We start from the raw sequence: 17,744 nt of genomic DNA, 5'->3' as shown, positions 1-17,744 counted from the left end.
TAGTAAAAAAACAAGCATCATGACAGTATTATTTGATTTATTTACCTTTGCAAGATAATACATTGGTAAAAATATTAAGGCTATGAAACAATTTGACTTAGCATTTGGTTTTAACAATAAATTCACGCAGAGGGAACTTGGGAACTACCACATCTCGACAAGCTTAGTGCTAAATGCAATCATATTGATCACTGCATTGTTTGCACAGTTATATTTGAAAACACAAATTCTAATGCGAAGCCCTTTGTTTAATCAATAGTACTCTTACCTTATGTGTCTAAAGAATAAAAATTTCCTAAAATATTTTACAGTGATTTTTAAATATTCAATAACCCTTAATTTTACATGAAGTAGAAAATGAAAATTTTATGCCTATCATATAAAAAAGTAGTTGATGTAACAATGTTTGTGAATGCACTGAATATGTAACTTGTTATAAGTACAGGCATTTAAAATAAATCATGAATCAAAAACAATGATACTAACTCTTAATCATACAAAAAGCAAGTTTGACTTCTCAAAGGCCACAATAATTTAGGTAATGTAAGACATAAATGGGTGTAACTCTCTACGGCAATTGTAGAGCTTGTTATAGTGTTCTTAAGAGTTACATAATATTTACCCAATCTACTATTATCGATACATATATAAATATTAATAGTCTAATACATTAAACCCATTAAATGCAACATGGAAGTTATGACACTAAACTTGAAGAAAAAAATGAGTAAAAATTAACTTATGCTAATTATGAATAATAAAGATCAATAATAATGTATTAAAATTGAAGAAATATAGTTAAGGATAATTACAAAGGTACACAGCAGAGTATACAGTAGATTGGGTTGCTCAATAATTAAAAAGGAAACTTTAAAAAGTGCTTCCCTCTGGTGGCTGTGAAAGCTTCATATTCTCCTTCAATGTCATGAGACGTCTCAGCTCCTGTAGAACAGTCTTGATTGTATAATCACGCTGCCATCTAGCAAGAATTGGAACTTGTCTATTATCAACCTATAATATAAATCACTTGGTCAATAACACAAAACAAAATAACAAAAAAATTATCTTTATTTTGAAGTTGTTTTACTACGCACAAGTCCAGTCTGACTGTTGACACAATTCATGTTGATTCTAGACATAAATCGCGCCGTAGGGGGCTCATCAGGATATCTAGTTCCGCATTCAATTTTAAGTGAGTACATTCTATTTTCATATGGAGTCTGAAAAAAGAAAAGTTTGAGAAAACATATTGATTTAATGTATAAAGTTATTAATAAATAAGTAATTGATTAAACTGATTGAAAAAATGATGCATAATAATTAAATTTAAAACAAATATTCAACAATCAACAATAAAAATGAAATCAACAAAATGTCAGAGTTACCCTAGGTGGCCCAATTATCATCCCAGTCCAGTGAGTCAAGGTCATATCGTCATCGCTCTCGAGACCCCAAGATATTGTGCCATCGCCCACTCCCTTCTGACCTTGCTCAAGTTCTTCTAGAAGACGAAAATTTCTCGGCACAACTACGGATGAATAAAAAAAATTATAATTTCGAATGATGCGTAATGTTCGCATAACTCAATAAACAGTAAAGTTTAATAATACCAAGCGCAAAACTTACCAACGCCTGATGACGGATTCGCCATGATCACTAGTTCCCGGCGCTTACAAGCTACTGTAACGTTATTTACTGCACAATAAATTATTTCGCTAATAATGTATTTTTCATTAGAAAGTTGACTCTTTATTGTGCATCAATAAACGAGGTTTAATTTTATTTAATATAAAATCGAACTGCTCAATGAGCAGGTTAGCGATTTTTTATGCTGACTTTGACAAATGTCAAAACTTTTCTATCTCATTCTCCATTTTCATTTCCTAAAGTCCGGCATTCACTGTGGCATTCACTGTACGCACTGCGAGCCGAGCCCCGAGCTGTACCAATCCGTGGGTCGTGGACAAATAACTTTGGTGAGCCTTGGACGTATCTACCCTACCAACGTATCGATACTTTCAAAACGCAAAAAAGTGGGTCTAAATTCTAATAGTCGGTGCAATACTTTTTACGCATAAAAAAATTAAAAAGCGCGTGTGGCCTGTGGGCAAAGGAATGGATGAAACAAACTCAAACTCAAACTCAAACATTTATTTATTCAATTAGACTTCTTCTAGAAGCACTTTTGAAACGTCATTAAACTTACATATTTTTAACATTTAGATTTTAGGTACCTTTGACGTTTTGCGACCAGTCGCGAACCTGTCGCGCTGCTGTTGCGCGGTGGTCGTTATCTGCTGATTTTTAGCTAATAAGGCCGCCGATTCGGAAAGCAGTAGCAGCAAAGAAAAAAATATACACAGTCATATGAAATTGCTGCAATGCATTCAGTCCTGTGCTGTGAACCACCTGATTTAGTTAATTACTTATGAATGAAATGACTGTACCCTGTACTGTAAGCAAATTAGTATGCATGAAAAATTAAGTAGGTAAGATTTTTAAATGAATTTTAATCACAATATAACATGAGTTAAATACATATATTTATTATTCATTCCAAACTATTTATTACAGACTACAAACTAAAGAAATGAGGACTTTTCGTGTACAAGATTCATTTATTAGGTATTATTGTGATAATTATTTTAAAACAGTCAATCTATTTTTTGAGGCTTTAGAAAATTTATATTTAAATTTTTAAACATTAACATATATATGCTAAGTATCTATGCTAAGTATATATGTCATGACTCATGTCTCATATTATCGTGCATCTGTGGCGATAATATGATTCTAAATTCTATATTTCTCTATGGATTACACCACCGCGTACGGCTGGTTGTGTGTGCGTTTTTCCTTTTCCGTATTGTGCAGTGGGTCGACACTTAGAACATCGTTTTGGTTAGGCTTCCATTATCAAGCAATTTTAAACTTCATTCAATTGACATAGAGTTCAAATTATTTTGTACTTTTCCAAGACCTAAGGTCAAGTCTGGCTTGCCAACATTTAGAAAAAATAAAAATATTTCTAATGTTGGCCTCTCCGATGTAATCATATAATAAAAGATTTAATATTTTAGTTTTAATTATTTATTATTATTTCTTCTTTTTTTTAAACCTTATTTTTGTACATTTTAATTTTAAGCTAGTACATTAATAAATTATTTCTTTCTTTCTTCAATTTCTTGTCAATGGTTAAGACTTAAGCATAGACAACGTCTTGATGTTGATTTGTTGTTTGAAATTTGAATTCAAAATGGCGTTTTATTTTATTATTTTGGTGCATACTGCATGATAAACAAAGTTTGTTCTTCGTATATCGTAAATTTTGTTATTTACCTACTCAGTTAATGTACAGTACATTTTTTAATTTGTAATATTTCTGCCAAAAGTGAAAAAAGAAGAAAAAGTGTTATATTGTATAAACAATGTTAAAATCTTTGTGTGTAATAATTGTGATTTGTGACTAAATATTTCCAATATGTACCCAATTACTGTTCTTTAAGGAAGATAAAACATAATAATTACATAACATGATAACAATTTATGAGAAAACATCTCTAACACGTCATGTTCTGGCTGTAGAATCAATTGGAGGAGATAATATTATTATGTCCAAAGAAAACAACGGCTTCTTCATATACAATTCCAATATGGCGATCCGAAGTCCGAACGGCAACGATATATTGGTATCGAAATTTAGAACGAGATTTAATAGAAATCCCGCAAAATATTTCAAGGAAAAGTATAAAATGTGAATCTAGTTGTATTCACATAATATTAAAGCCGAATTCAGTCCTACATGCCTAAATAAAGATATTCAGTAAAATTCAAATGGAATTATCCATTTTTGCTGATAATAGTGAGTTTTAATATTATATAAAAATGTTATTATATAATTAATATGTATTATAATAAACTTATTGATCAACATTGTTGTTTTATTTGTAATTTCCTATAAATTTGAATATATGGATGAGAATTAGTAGTGTTGTTACCCAGCATCGATAATTTTATCGATATCGATATGAAGTTTTATCGATACTAGCACTCATAAAGAGACATCACTAGCAACGTCTACTTTTTAAATGTTGGCAGCAATGTGGGTCATGTTTGACGTAAATTTTTCATAGGTTGGTATATAAGATTTGACCTAAGTAATACATGCATATGTGTGCGTGAGCTCGAAATCGAAGTACTGAGTGCCGTCTCTTACTATATTACTTGCTCTGTGGTATTGTGGACTCTTTTATTTAGAGTTACACACATGGTTTTAATATAAATTTAAAGCATTTGTTTTGTGATATTTTTAAATAAATTTGTAAACAATATATGCCATGTGTCGAATCGCTGTTTGATTAATATTTTTCGTGATAGTGCATTTTGGAGGTAAAATGCCCGCTTCAATTTGTGACCCAGTATCTAACGCATTGCGTTTATCTCTTACGGCTGAAGAATCACAAAATTCATCTTTACTGGATAGTAGGTTATATTCATCAGCTAAAAATGTACTTCTATCAAAGATAGAATTTGAAGAATCTGGTGACTATCAAAGTAATGTTCTTGACGGACTCAAATCAAAATACGTGGTTATTCGACCTAAAAAACCTGTGTTGGAAACAAAACTTCTTAAAAAGGATGGGAACTCAGGCGGCCAGACAAACGGTAAGAAATTAATCTATAATCATTAGATATCTAACGCCCGTGAACTAGATAACGTTTTCTAAGAGGTTATCTTTTACGCGATGTCAATATTGACTTGAAAGCAATGAGTTTCGAAAGTGATAGGTATCTCGGCTTACTTTTATTTATTTACTATATTTTTAATGCCGGAAGTAATAAAGTATAACATGAAAAGTTCAACTATTTGTATCAATGTACTATTTTATAGTTTTCAATGCCAGAAGTAATAAAGTATAATATGAAAAATTCAACTATTTGTATCAATATACTATGTTTCAGAACAAAGTAAGTCTGGTGAAGAGGGCTTACCTAAGCCTAAGCGATTATTATTTCCACTTGAAAAGGTTCAACTAGGCTGGCAAGGAGCATGGGCTGCTGGCTCAGGAATGCAAAATGTTGGAAACACATGCTATTTAAACTCAACTTTGCAAGCTCTTTTTCATGTACCTGCTTTCGCCAACTGGCTTGTGTCAGAAGCTGCCCATTCTGAAAAATGTAATCAACAAGGTAAGACAAGTGTATAACCCTGACCATAATTTGCATATACATATACATATTAATATTTTTGAAAATGTAGCAAAATCACTATTCTCAGTGTTGGAAAATCTTTTGTTATTGTTTCGTTTTGTGAATTCAAACAAGATTTACACTTTCATTATATAAACACAGTATTTAGTTCTTATTTACAAAACAAAAAGAAGGTAACTAAAGATTATATTGATATTTTTTGAAAGATTTTACAGCAATGTTGAATTTGTTGTTATCATATCTAAAACAACCTTCTACAAATATAAATTTATAAAGAATAGAAAAAATTCGATCACGAGGCGGGACTCGAACCCGCATCCTTCGCGCCATTCCGGGGCGGATGCCTCACCAACTCAGCCACTCGTGACCCGCCCGAGTGATCGAATTTATTCTATTCTTTCAGTTTTATGTGTCTGAAGGGACACACCGCGCGCCATCTATTGAGATGATTAACAACCATTTCAACCAATATGAAGCACTTTTCAGTGAATACAATATTGTAACGATGGAACACGACCTTTTTTGTTGAATTTATATTTTTGGTTTTATGGCATTCAAATGCTTTATAAATATAAATTTATAAAGAATAGAAAAAATTCGATCACGAGGCGGGACTCGAACCCGCATCCTTCGCGCCATTCCGGGGCGGATGCCTCACCAACTCAGCCACTCGTGACCCGCCCGAGTGATCGAATTTATTCTATTCTTTCAGTTTTATGTGTCTGAAGGGACACACCGCGCGCCATCTATTGAGATGATTAACAACCATTTCAACCAATATGAAGCACTTTTCAGTGAATACAATATTGTAACGATGGAACACGACCTTTTTTGTTGAATTTATATTTTTGGTTTTATGGCATTCAAATGCTTTATAAATATAAATTTATAAAGAATAGAAAAAATTCGATCACGAGGCGGGACTCGAACCCGCATCCTTCGCGCCATTCCGGGGCGGATGCCTCACCAACTCAGCCACTCGTGACCCGCCCGAGTGATCGAATTTATTCTATTCTTTCAGTTTTATGTGTCTGAAGGGACACACCGCGCGCCATCTATTGAGATGATTAACAACCATTTCAACCAATATGAAGCACTTTTCAGTGAATACAATATTGTAACGATGGAACACGACCTTTTTTGTTGAATTTATATTTTTGGTTTTATGGCATTCAAATGCTTTATAAATATAAATTTATAAAGAATAGAAAAAATTCGATCACGAGGCGGGACTCGAACCCGCATCCTTCGCGCCATTCCGGGGCGGATGCCTCACCAACTCAGCCACTCGTGACCCGCCCGAGTGATCGAATTTATTCTATTCTTTCAGTTTTATGTGTCTGAAGGGACACACCGCGCGCCATCTATTGAGATGATTAACAACCATTTCAACCAATATGAAGCACTTTTCAGTGAATACAATATTGTAACGATGGAACACGACCTTTTTTGTTGAATTTATATTTTTGGTTTTATGGCATTCAAATGCTTTATAAATATAAATTTATAAAGAATAGAAAAAATTCGATCACGAGGCGGGACTCGAACCCGCATCCTTCGCGCCATTCCGGGGCGGATGCCTCACCAACTCAGCCACTCGTGACCCGCCCGAGTGATCGAATTTATTCTATTCTTTCAGTTTTATGTGTCTGAAGGGACACACCGCGCGCCATCTATTGAGATGATTAACAACCATTTCAACCAATATGAAGCACTTTTCAGTGAATACAATATTGTAACGATGGAACACGACCTTTTTTGTTGAATTTATATTTTTGGTTTTATGGCATTCAAATGCTTTATAAATATAAATTTATAAAGAATAGAAAAAATTCGATCACGAGGCGGGACTCGAACCCGCATCCTTCGCGCCATTCCGGGGCGGATGCCTCACCAACTCAGCCACTCGTGACCCGCCCGAGTGATCGAATTTATTCTATTCTTTCAGTTTTATGTGTCTGAAGGGACACACCGCGCGCCATCTATTGAGATGATTAACAACCATTTCAACCAATATGAAGCACTTTTCAGTGAATACAATATTGTAACGATGGAACACGACCTTTTTTGTTGAATTTATATTTTTGGTTTTATGGCATTCAAATGCTTTATAAATATAAATTTATAAAGAATAGAAAAAATTCGATCACGAGGCGGGACTCGAACCCGCATCCTTCGCGCCATTCCGGGGCGGATGCCTCACCAACTCAGCCACTCGTGACCCGCCCGAGTGATCGAATTTATTCTATTCTTTCAGTTTTATGTGTCTGAAGGGACACACCGCGCGCCATCTATTGAGATGATTAACAACCATTTCAACCAATATGAAGCACTTTTCAGTGAATACAATATTGTAACGATGGAACACGACCTTTTTTGTTGAATTTATATTTTTGGTTTTATGGCATTCAAATGCTTTATAAATATAAATTTATAAAGAATAGAAAAAATTCGATCACGAGGCGGGACTCGAACCCGCATCCTTCGCGCCATTCCGGGGCGGATGCCTCACCAACTCAGCCACTCGTGACCCGCCCGAGTGATCGAATTTATTCTATTCTTTCAGTTTTATGTGTCTGAAGGGACACACCGCGCGCCATCTATTGAGATGATTAACAACCATTTCAACCAATATGAAGCACTTTTCAGTGAATACAATATTGTAACGATGGAACACGACCTTTTTTGTTGAATTTATATTTTTGGTTTTATGGCATTCAAATGCTTTATAAATATAAATTTATAAAGAATAGAAAAAATTCGATCACGAGGCGGGACTCGAACCCGCATCCTTCGCGCCATTCCGGGGCGGATGCCTCACCAACTCAGCCACTCGTGACCCGCCCGAGTGATCGAATTTATTCTATTCTTTCAGTTTTATGTGTCTGAAGGGACACACCGCGCGCCATCTATTGAGATGATTAACAACCATTTCAACCAATATGAAGCACTTTTCAGTGAATACAATATTGTAACGATGGAACACGACCTTTTTTGTTGAATTTATATTTTTGGTTTTATGGCATTCAAATGCTTTATAAATATAAATTTATAAAGAATAGAAAAAATTCGATCACGAGGCGGGACTCGAACCCGCATCCTTCGCGCCATTCCGGGGCGGATGCCTCACCAACTCAGCCACTCGTGACCCGCCCGAGTGATCGAATTTATTCTATTCTTTCAGTTTTATGTGTCTGAAGGGACACACCGCGCGCCATCTATTGAGATGATTAACAACCATTTCAACCAATATGAAGCACTTTTCAGTGAATACAATATTGTAACGATGGAACACGACCTTTTTTGTTGAATTTATATTTTTGGTTTTATGGCATTCAAATGCTTTATAAATATAAATTTATAAAGAATAGAAAAAATTCGATCACGAGGCGGGACTCGAACCCGCATCCTTCGCGCCATTCCGGGGCGGATGCCTCACCAACTCAGCCACTCGTGACCCGCCCGAGTGATCGAATTTATTCTATTCTTTCAGTTTTATGTGTCTGAAGGGACACACCGCGCGCCATCTATTGAGATGATTAACAACCATTTCAACCAATATGAAGCACTTTTCAGTGAATACAATATTGTAACGATGGAACACGACCTTTTTTGTTGAATTTATATTTTTGGTTTTATGGCATTCAAATGCTTTATAAATATAAATTTATAAAGAATAGAAAAAATTCGATCACGAGGCGGGACTCGAACCCGCATCCTTCGCGCCATTCCGGGGCGGATGCCTCACCAACTCAGCCACTCAATAGATGGCGCGCGGTGTGTCCCTTCAGACACATAAAACTGAAAGAATAGAATAAATTCGATCACTCGGGCGGGTCACGAGTGGCTGAGTTGGTGAGGCATCCGCCCCGGAATGGCGCGAAGGATGCGGGTTCGAGTCCCGCCTCGTGATCGAATTTTTTCTATTCTTTATAAATTTATATTTATAAAGCATTTGAATGCCATAAAACCAAAAATATAAATTCAACAAAAAAGGTCGTGTTCCATCGTTACAATATTGTATTCACTGAAAAGTGCTTCATATTGGTTGAAATGGTTGTTAATCATCTCAATAGATGGCGCGCGGTGTGTCCCTTCAGACACATAAAACTGAAAGAATAGAATAAATTCGATCACTCGGGCGGGTCACGAGTGGCTGAGTTGGTGAGGCATCCGCCCCGGAATGGCGCGAAGGATGCGGGTTCGAGTCCCGCCTCGTGATCGAATTTTTTCTATTCTTTATAAATTTATATTTATAAAGCATTTGAATGCCATAAAACCAAAAATATAAATTCAACAAAAAAGGTCGTGTTCCATCGTTACAATATTGTATTCACTGAAAAGTGCTTCATATTGGTTGAAATGGTTGTTAATCATCTCAATAGATGGCGCGCGGTGTGTCCCTTCAGACACATAAAACTGAAAGAATAGAATAAATTCGATCACTCGGGCGGGTCACGAGTGGCTGAGTTGGTGAGGCATCCGCCCCGGAATGGCGCGAAGGATGCGGGTTCGAGTCCCGCCTCGTGATCGAATTTTTTCTATTCTTTATAAATTTATATTTATAAAGCATTTGAATGCCATAAAACCAAAAATATAAATTCAACAAAAAAGGTCGTGTTCCATCGTTACAATATTGTATTCACTGAAAAGTGCTTCATATTGGTTGAAATGGTTGTTAATCATCTCAATAGATGGCGCGCGGTGTGTCCCTTCAGACACATAAAACTGAAAGAATAGAATAAATTCGATCACTCGGGCGGGTCACGAGTGGCTGAGTTGGTGAGGCATCCGCCCCGGAATGGCGCGAAGGATGCGGGTTCGAGTCCCGCCTCGTGATCGAATTTTTTCTATTCTTTATAAATTTATATTTATAAAGCATTTGAATGCCATAAAACCAAAAATATAAATTCAACCTTCTACAAATCAACATTGAATATAATCTCTTTTGGTTTTAGCTGATATATATTAATTATTATATTATATTATAGCTATATTTAGTTTTTTTTTATTATTTTATCTGGCAAATTGGCCTTTTTAATAATTGGATCGATAATTGGATCTTCACCTTTATGGATAGTATTTTACATATTTTTCATTATTTTATGCAATTTTTTCTTCTTAATTATTGTTTACAGAGGCTTGTGTCATTTGTGGTATGAGAGCATCTTTGATGGCAACACAAAAAAGTGGTGGTGCTCCGATAAAACCATGGCAGGTGTATTCTAAACTACGTCTTATTTGTAGACATTTAACTCCAGGACGTCAAGAGGATGCTCATGAATTTTTAAGGTATGAAAGTTATACATGGTATGCAGTAATGATTTTGTTTGTCTTTAACATACATTTTTATGTTAAATTACTTTATCATTAATTTTAGGTATCTTGTTGAAGCAATGGAAAAATGTTATTTATCTAATTTTATAAATTCTGACAAATTGGATCAATACAGTAAAGAAACTACACCGTTAAACCAAATTCTTGGAGGATATTTGAGATCAACTGTACGCTGCCTTGCTTGTCATCACTTGTCTACTACTTACCAGCATTTTGAGGTAACTCACATATAAATAAGGCTTTATGTAAAGATCGATTCAAAATATATAATTCAGCCTATATAAATATGTAAACATCATGTGTTGTTTCAAAAATATATTTTTTTCTTTATCTTTTCTTATTCAATAATTATCATGTTAATTATTCATATTCAATGGTATCTTTCGTTTTTATAAATTGGAAAAATATTCATTCAACAATATTTTTAAATATAAAATAATTAATTACCATTCTATAACAGGACTTGCTTTTGGACATCAGAAAACATTCAACATTAGATGAAGCACTGGATTCTTTCTTTTCAAGAGAGAGATTAGAAGACCTCGGCTACAAATGTGAATCGTGTAATAAAAAGGTAAAGATATAACTTTTACAATTATTGCTGTAGTTATAGAATTATATGAATAATAAATATATTTTCATTTCTTTTTACGTTTCAGGTTTCTGCAACCAAACAGTTTTTTGTTGAAAGAGCACCAATGGTGTTGTGTATTGCCTTAAAGAGATTTTCACTGGCTGGTGGAAAGCTATCAAAACATGTGCAGTTTAGAAAGAAAATCTCCCTTAGTAAATATATGTATAATAAAAACACACATCAGCAATTGGTAAGTGCAGTATATCCTGTATCAATATTAGGTATAAAATGTATTGTATAAATATACTGTATGATTTATTTGTATTGTTATTTGTTTTCAGTCTTATAAATTGGTAAGCTTAGTGACACATTTGGGTCCTTCACAAAACTGTGGACATTACACTGCAATAGGTCAAGCTCCTAATGGCAACTATTATCAGTTTGATGACAGTTGTGTGCGGCCTCTACCATTGTCTGCTGTTCTTGGTACAAATGCATACATAATGTTCTTTGAAAAGGATAACACTATAGAGGACTCAAATGGACCAACCACATCATCTTCTAGTGCAACTTATGGAAATCAAGTTTCAGAAAGTATTCTCAATAGGGATAAAAGTCCACTTAAACTGACTCTGCACAGAAATGAAGACAGAAAACCTATTCCTTTGGGTAATACTACAAATGATTCCAAATGGGAACCTAAACCAATAATTTTAAATTCAACACTTAGCAAGTCTTCAGACACCAATAGTTCAAATTCTGAACCTTGGGTTGTGAAACAAAATGGTGAAGTTGAGAAAGTTACAGCACCTAAAGTTCTAAATGGTGTAGATAAACCTAATTTCAAAGTTGTTGATGATAAAAAGATAAGTTTTATAATTAAAAAGCAACCCAATGAAGAAGGTCCCAAACCCAAAATTTTAAAAACTGATTCAGATCTCAGGTCTATTGTACCTATAGGCCCTAAACTGCCAGAAAAATCTATATTAAATAGTAAGATAGTTAAAATACAAAAATCACCCTTGGAAAAGTTAGAAGAACAAATGAATAAGGGAAATCCCTCTGCTTACGTTCAAAGGAATGGGAGTAATGGGTCTAAGTTAGTTCCATATGATTCTGAATCAAGCAGTGATGAACGGTATGATAAGTTAAATGAGGAAAGGCAAAGAAAAGAGGACTCAAAGGATGTAAGAAAACCAAAGCCAAGTAGATGTCAGTCACCTCAACATCTTATTGTAACTACTAAAGGAATGCATCATGCATGGACTGTCTCCAGTGAAAATAGTGCTCCTCTACTAAGTCCAAGTCTAAATGGAGACACAATCAAGAAGTAAGTTTGTTACCATTGTGCCAATAAATAAATATTATGCAATCAAACTCCTTTACAAAGACCCAATGAATTAATTTTTAAATTGTCAGCTATTAAGTTACCTTAATTTACATATTTTAATGATTGTTTGTGTTGAAGGAAGAAAAATTTTGAACCCGTTTTTGGAGACAATAAAAGTAAATATGTAAAATATCAAATGCAACAACATTATTTTAAAGTGAAACTTTTATTACATCGTCACAAACTTTTTGGTCTGTGTAGCGCGTGACGGTCGGCTGCCGAGTAGGTATAAAGCAGTGTTCGGAAAGTTTCACTTTTACCGTGGTTTCATAAAACCACAAAACATTTTTTTTAATCTTATTACAATGTTAATATTTTGTATTACTTATTCTCTAAAGAGCTTTATTACCGTAATTGTACAAAACCAAAAATTACGAGCCTACTGAAATTGCAGGTTGAAGGACAAAGATGGTACGGGTGAAACAGAGCAGAGTCCTAACACGAGTGTAAGCAGCATGTCCCCGCTGAGTTCTCGCGGGGAAGTTTCCCCCCCACCGGCCGCAGCGCCACCACCCCCCACCAACCCCCCCCACACGATAGAGACAAGCAGGCACTTGCAGAGCCTGTCGCATAGAGGTTACGGAGCGCCTGTGAGCTCTTGGAGCGGAACACATAGTAATCTGTCGAGACAGGTTCGTATTTATGTGAACCATATTTTTGTGATTATATATACTTTACGCATTGATAATATTACTATGTATGGAGGAGACACCACGAACAAAATCTGTGCGCCATTTTTTGCTCTAAGTTTTAAAAATTATTATCTAGTTAGGTACTTACCGATAAAAGTTATTCCTTTGCACTTTTCCGTATTATTTGTATTATTTGTGCAATATCGTTACACACACGAAGGCATATTTGATGCGTTTCACTTTAATCCATCAGTCCCCGGAATCACAGACACAATAGAAAATCTATTGTGTCGTGGCCCGATCGGGGCTTACGGTGGTCAATGGGTTAAAACAAATAAAAAATGAGTGTACGCCATATGGCGTATGTTGAGCGGAACATAAGTGATGTAGGCGGTGTCGTCTCCATATGTATATCTCAATTGACTTTACGTAGATTTGCGGGGAAATGTGTATGTACATTATCATACTTATAAGCGACCCGCTTGGGTTCCGCACAAGTGCAATCTTATAATATAAAAATGAATCCCAAAATGTGTTGGTAAGCGCATAACTTGAGAACGGCTGAACCGATTTCGTTAATTCTTTTTTTATTATATTCCCTGAAGTACGAGGATGGTTCTTACGTAGAGAAAACGTAAATATGTACCACGGGCGAAGCCGGGGCGGACTGCTAGTGTTGATAATAAATATACTCTACTATATTAAACATGCTACTTATATAGAAATCTTACGATAGTTCAATCGTATCTCTTATCTATTTCGAAGACTCGCGTCAAAACATTGCGAACATGCATTGAAATTATTGGTTTAGATATAAAAAAATTGGGTAATTATGCATAAATTCATGTTAATGCTTATTGTTTATAATTGTCTTATTGTAATATTTGATTTATGTAGGTCTTTGAAGAAAAACGTGAGGAGCGTAAACGAGCTATGGACGCAACCGACGAAATGGACCGCGGTCGCACCAAAAAGGTTAAGAAGTTTCACCATTACAATCGCTTCAACAACAGCAATGGTAGTCGGAATGGATACAACCCATTTCAGGTAAAATAAGTTTCAAGTAAAATGTTTTATTTATTATTACTTATTGTTTTTAGAAACACCAGAAAACAAGTTTAAAGTTTTTTAATATTCAAGTTTGGTTGTATGAATAAGGTGATAATGATTTATAGATTTTGGGTACAACATTATCTTAATTTCTTGGTCAAAAATTATCTTAATATTTACAGGAAAAACAAAACAAATTGCACTGGGGTAGCAGTAACTTCAAATATCGCAATGAAAGACGTCCTGGCCACCATTTCAATAAACACAATGGCAATAACAAATACAAGAGATTCAATAGGTAACTATGAATTGTATTTTATCGTGCAAATTACTCTTGATTGTTTATCATTTTTTGTAACTGTGAATAATATGTAATTTTGTTTCTAGATTCAGCAACGGGAATCACTACAGGCGCCATTGACCCTGGCCGGTCTATAGCTCTATGTCAATGTATATAGTTGAATGGACTTTAAATTAGCTAGACATTATATTATAGCAGCCGATAGGTTAAGTGCAGCCGAATGGTATTCAGACGCCATAACCGCCATATAAAGTTATTTAAAAAGAAGTATAGTGAAATTTAATGTGACTAAAAACTTTACAGTCAATGGCAGGTAGCCTTTACTATTTTTTGTAAAATTATAATATGCTGTGAAACTTGTATTTTGTATAGTGTAAACCATAAAAGTGACTAATATAGTCAAACGATGTATTAAATTCCCTCAAAATGTGATTAATGATGATGTATGCCTCACTAGTTAAGTAGTCTACAAGAGAATTCAAGTATACAATTTAGCTCAATCTATATTTGCCTATTCTTAGAACTTAATACATCTTCTAATCCCTGTAATTCTTATTACTCATTGTTTCAAATAATTTTACTTAATATTTAATAGTTATTACCTATTACTATTCATTACTTATCATGTAAGTGATATGTGATGTTCATGTAACAAAGTTCGTTTTCATAAGCACATTAATGTAATGGTGAAAAAAAACTTATTCTCCTTATCCTTTGTTTGTTATTTCTAATTAAAAGTTTGAGGTTTAAATGTATAATCAATATAAATTACTACTGATGAATTGAAAAAAAAAAGACAGTTTACTGCTTAGTATTATTCATCATGTGCTTGAGACTCCGAAGAAATTATTACATTTATGAAATCTTATTTTTAATTTAGAAGTAAATAGATATATAAGTTCTATATTTGTTTACAAGGTGATTTATTTGTTATTTTATTTTATAAATGTGTATATAATTTAAACCTAAACCGATTAAATGTGTTAACTGGTTTTCTGTTAATAATATTCCCAGAATATTTTTTTTTCTGTGTACTACTATTTTTCATACAGAATATGAAGACACAGAACACTTGTGACATAAAATTAATTTTTAAAATAATAAGTTATGAAAAATGAAAGACTAAACATATAGCAATACTCAATAATCCACTATGTGGTTGTTTTTATATTGACATTTTTAAAGATCACAATTGAATGCATTTTACAATGAACTTACTTAACAATGCTGTGTAAAACATAGAAAGAAGCGACAAAAGAATGTCGTATTTGATACGAGATACTGTCTTTTAGCCGTTGTTTACGTATTTATTTATTTCAAAGACTATGAGGATTCCTCTGTTTCATTTAAAACCGTTCTTGCTTTTAAGGTATGAGTGATTTAATTTTAATTATTTTTTTAAGTATTAAAGTATCATGGGTTACAGAATATGTTTAGAAAAAAGCCTCATTTTAATTGTATAATAGTATAATTTTCGACTTGTTAAGTTAGTGTGGGTGAATATCCACTAAATGCATAAAGCAATCTTACTATCCGATTTTGTAGTTTTATTTTACCAGAATAACATTATTTTTGTACATTAAAAATGCTGTTTACTTAGGTACTCATTCCCAAAAGTTAACAATAATGTTTGATACAAATGAACCAACCTTATTGGTCTACTTTATCATTTATACTAATATTATAAAGCTGAAGAGTTTGTTTGTTTGAACGCGCTAATCTCAGGAACTAGGTCCGATTTGAAAAAATTCTAACTACATAACACCATAGCCCATTTATTGAGGAAAGCTATAGGTAGGCTATTATATCATCATGCTAAGACCAACAGGAGCGGAGCAACGCGGGTGAAACCGCGAGACACAGCTAGTTAATAATAAGATTAAGAAAATAATTTAATGTATCCAGATTAATCACCACTAGTAATTATACCTTACTCTGTGAGTTATACAATCAGCGTCAAAAACCGGACCTCTTAGACCGGGAGATATTAACACAAAATTTCGAGTCATTTGTAACAGGATGGCGTTTCTACAGGGGTCTTAGTACGCAATGACAAAAAGAAAAATGATGGTGTGAACGCTGGTACCGGCGGCTTAGTCGCGTGGGCGTTAGTCGAACTCCTCGAAAAAAAAACAAAAGTCAAACGATTTGTAACACAAAAATTTTAGAATTTACCGATAGCCCATAAAAAAGAAGTAGGCGGTAGTGTCATGCCATACTTTTCCGGTGTGACTTACAGCCATACCGACGCGAACGTGTTGATTTAAAAAAAATAATTCAACCATTTGTACCAGGCTAACTTTTGCACAGGTAACCACCGTCGTGCAGCCATTTACGAAAATCGCCATGCCATACTTTTCGGACGATTCCAAATGGTCGCCATACCGCCGAAAATCTGCAAATTTTTTTTCTCGCCGAACGATTGCAAGAACTAGATGTTATCTTTTACGTAAAACATTAAGGCGACCGTCCCCTCTGGTGCCTATAGCCACCACCACAGGCCACCACTCTATTCGCACTGCAAAACATCAACGCATTATGGGTTTTGAATAAAAATAGGTTTTCACTTTTAGATGCAAAAAATTGCCTTGATTTAAATATCGATCGTGGCTTCTTGATAAAATATTATCAAATTAGATAATTAATAAGGGAGCCTACAACCTAGATGTTTTTGAATCGATTCTCAGTTTATGCTCATAAAAAAGAATCTCGTTATTTTTTTGTTTTCAGTGTAAAGATAATATGCATTATTTGCTTTATGAGAAGGGAAACAAAAAATATTATTACATATTATGATGATAAACAGCTTTACTGCTCATTTATGTAACCTATGTCACTACTGGGACACTTCATAAATCAAAATGCTTCAAGCGGTTAAGAGCGTATACGCACTTAGCGGGTAGCCGTCCGACTGACCGCAAGCACAATTATGTACGTAATATTCATTTCTATGCGCACTGCGATGCGGCTACCGCAGACCGCACAGTGCGCATAGAAATGAATATTACGTACATAATTGTGCTTGCGGTCAGCCGGACGGCTACCCGCATAGTGCGTATACGCTCTTAGACTATTTGGCGTCCCAAAGAAATATACATATGCTACGGCTACACTACCTTACCGTCTACCGGGCTGTTACCGCAATAATTATGGCATTAAATTACCGTCTAAATGAGCTGCATGAGCTGGTGTGGTTACACTAGAGTTTACCTAGATATGGCGGTAATTATTGGCATTTACCGCAGCAAA

At 34.5% G+C, this 17,744-nt stretch overlaps 2 protein-coding genes across 2 annotated transcripts; one reads left to right on the top strand and one right to left on the bottom strand.

Moving 5' to 3' along the window:
• Positions 1–19: 19 nt before the first annotated feature.
• Positions 20–1,861, bottom strand: Uev1A (Ubiquitin-conjugating enzyme variant 1A). The gene is made up of 4 exons (XM_089701433.1): positions 1,627–1,861; positions 1,386–1,528; positions 1,095–1,220; positions 20–1,011 (listed from the first exon to the last, which is right to left on the bottom strand). The coding sequence occupies exons 1-4, from the start codon at positions 1,649–1,651 to the stop codon at positions 871–873; spliced, it is 435 nt and encodes a 144-aa protein (XP_089557559.1). The 5' UTR covers positions 1,652–1,861; the 3' UTR covers positions 20–870.
• A 2,379-nt stretch (positions 1,862–4,240) lies between these two features.
• Positions 4,241–16,032, top strand: scny (ubiquitin specific peptidase 36). The gene is made up of 11 exons (XM_089701444.1): positions 4,241–4,665; positions 4,963–5,190; positions 10,350–10,503; positions 10,592–10,766; positions 11,009–11,122; positions 11,208–11,372; positions 11,464–12,452; positions 12,907–13,144; positions 14,042–14,191; positions 14,377–14,492; positions 14,582–16,032. The coding sequence occupies exons 1-11, from the start codon at positions 4,395–4,397 to the stop codon at positions 14,613–14,615; spliced, it is 2,634 nt and encodes an 877-aa protein (XP_089557570.1). The 5' UTR covers positions 4,241–4,394; the 3' UTR covers positions 14,616–16,032.
• The last annotated feature ends 1,712 nt before the right edge of the window (positions 16,033–17,744 follow it).

This window comes from Colias philodice, chromosome 12, assembly GCF_061535455.1.
Source record: "Colias philodice isolate Cphi_HAF_F1 chromosome 12, ilColPhil1 Martin Lab GWU primary, whole genome shotgun sequence".
Classification (NCBI taxonomy): Eukaryota; Metazoa; Arthropoda; class Insecta; order Lepidoptera; family Pieridae; genus Colias; species Colias philodice.
The sequence above is the reverse complement of the archived record's forward strand: the minus strand, read 5'-3'. Positions and strand labels throughout refer to the sequence as shown.

Excerpts from the sequence above, each read along its gene's own strand:
- Uev1A (XM_089701433.1), bottom strand. The coding sequence starts at position 1,651 with ATGGCGAATCCGTCATCAGGCGTTG. Across the intron at positions 1,221-1,385 it reads TGATAATTGGGCCACCTAGG|ACTCCATATGAAAATAGAAT; the intron begins GTAACTCTGACA and ends TTCTTTTTTCAG. Across the intron at positions 1,012-1,094 it reads TCAACAGTCAGACTGGACTT|GTTGATAATAGACAAGTTCC; the intron begins GTGCGTAGTAAA and ends TTTATATTATAG.
- scny (XM_089701444.1), top strand. The coding sequence starts at position 4,395 with ATGCCCGCTTCAATTTGTGACCCAGTATCTAACGCATTGCGTTTATCT. Across the intron at positions 5,191-10,349 it reads TGAAAAATGTAATCAACAAG|AGGCTTGTGTCATTTGTGGT; the intron begins GTAAGACAAGTG and ends TATTGTTTACAG. Across the intron at positions 11,123-11,207 it reads GTGAATCGTGTAATAAAAAG|GTTTCTGCAACCAAACAGTT; the intron begins GTAAAGATATAA and ends TTTACGTTTCAG.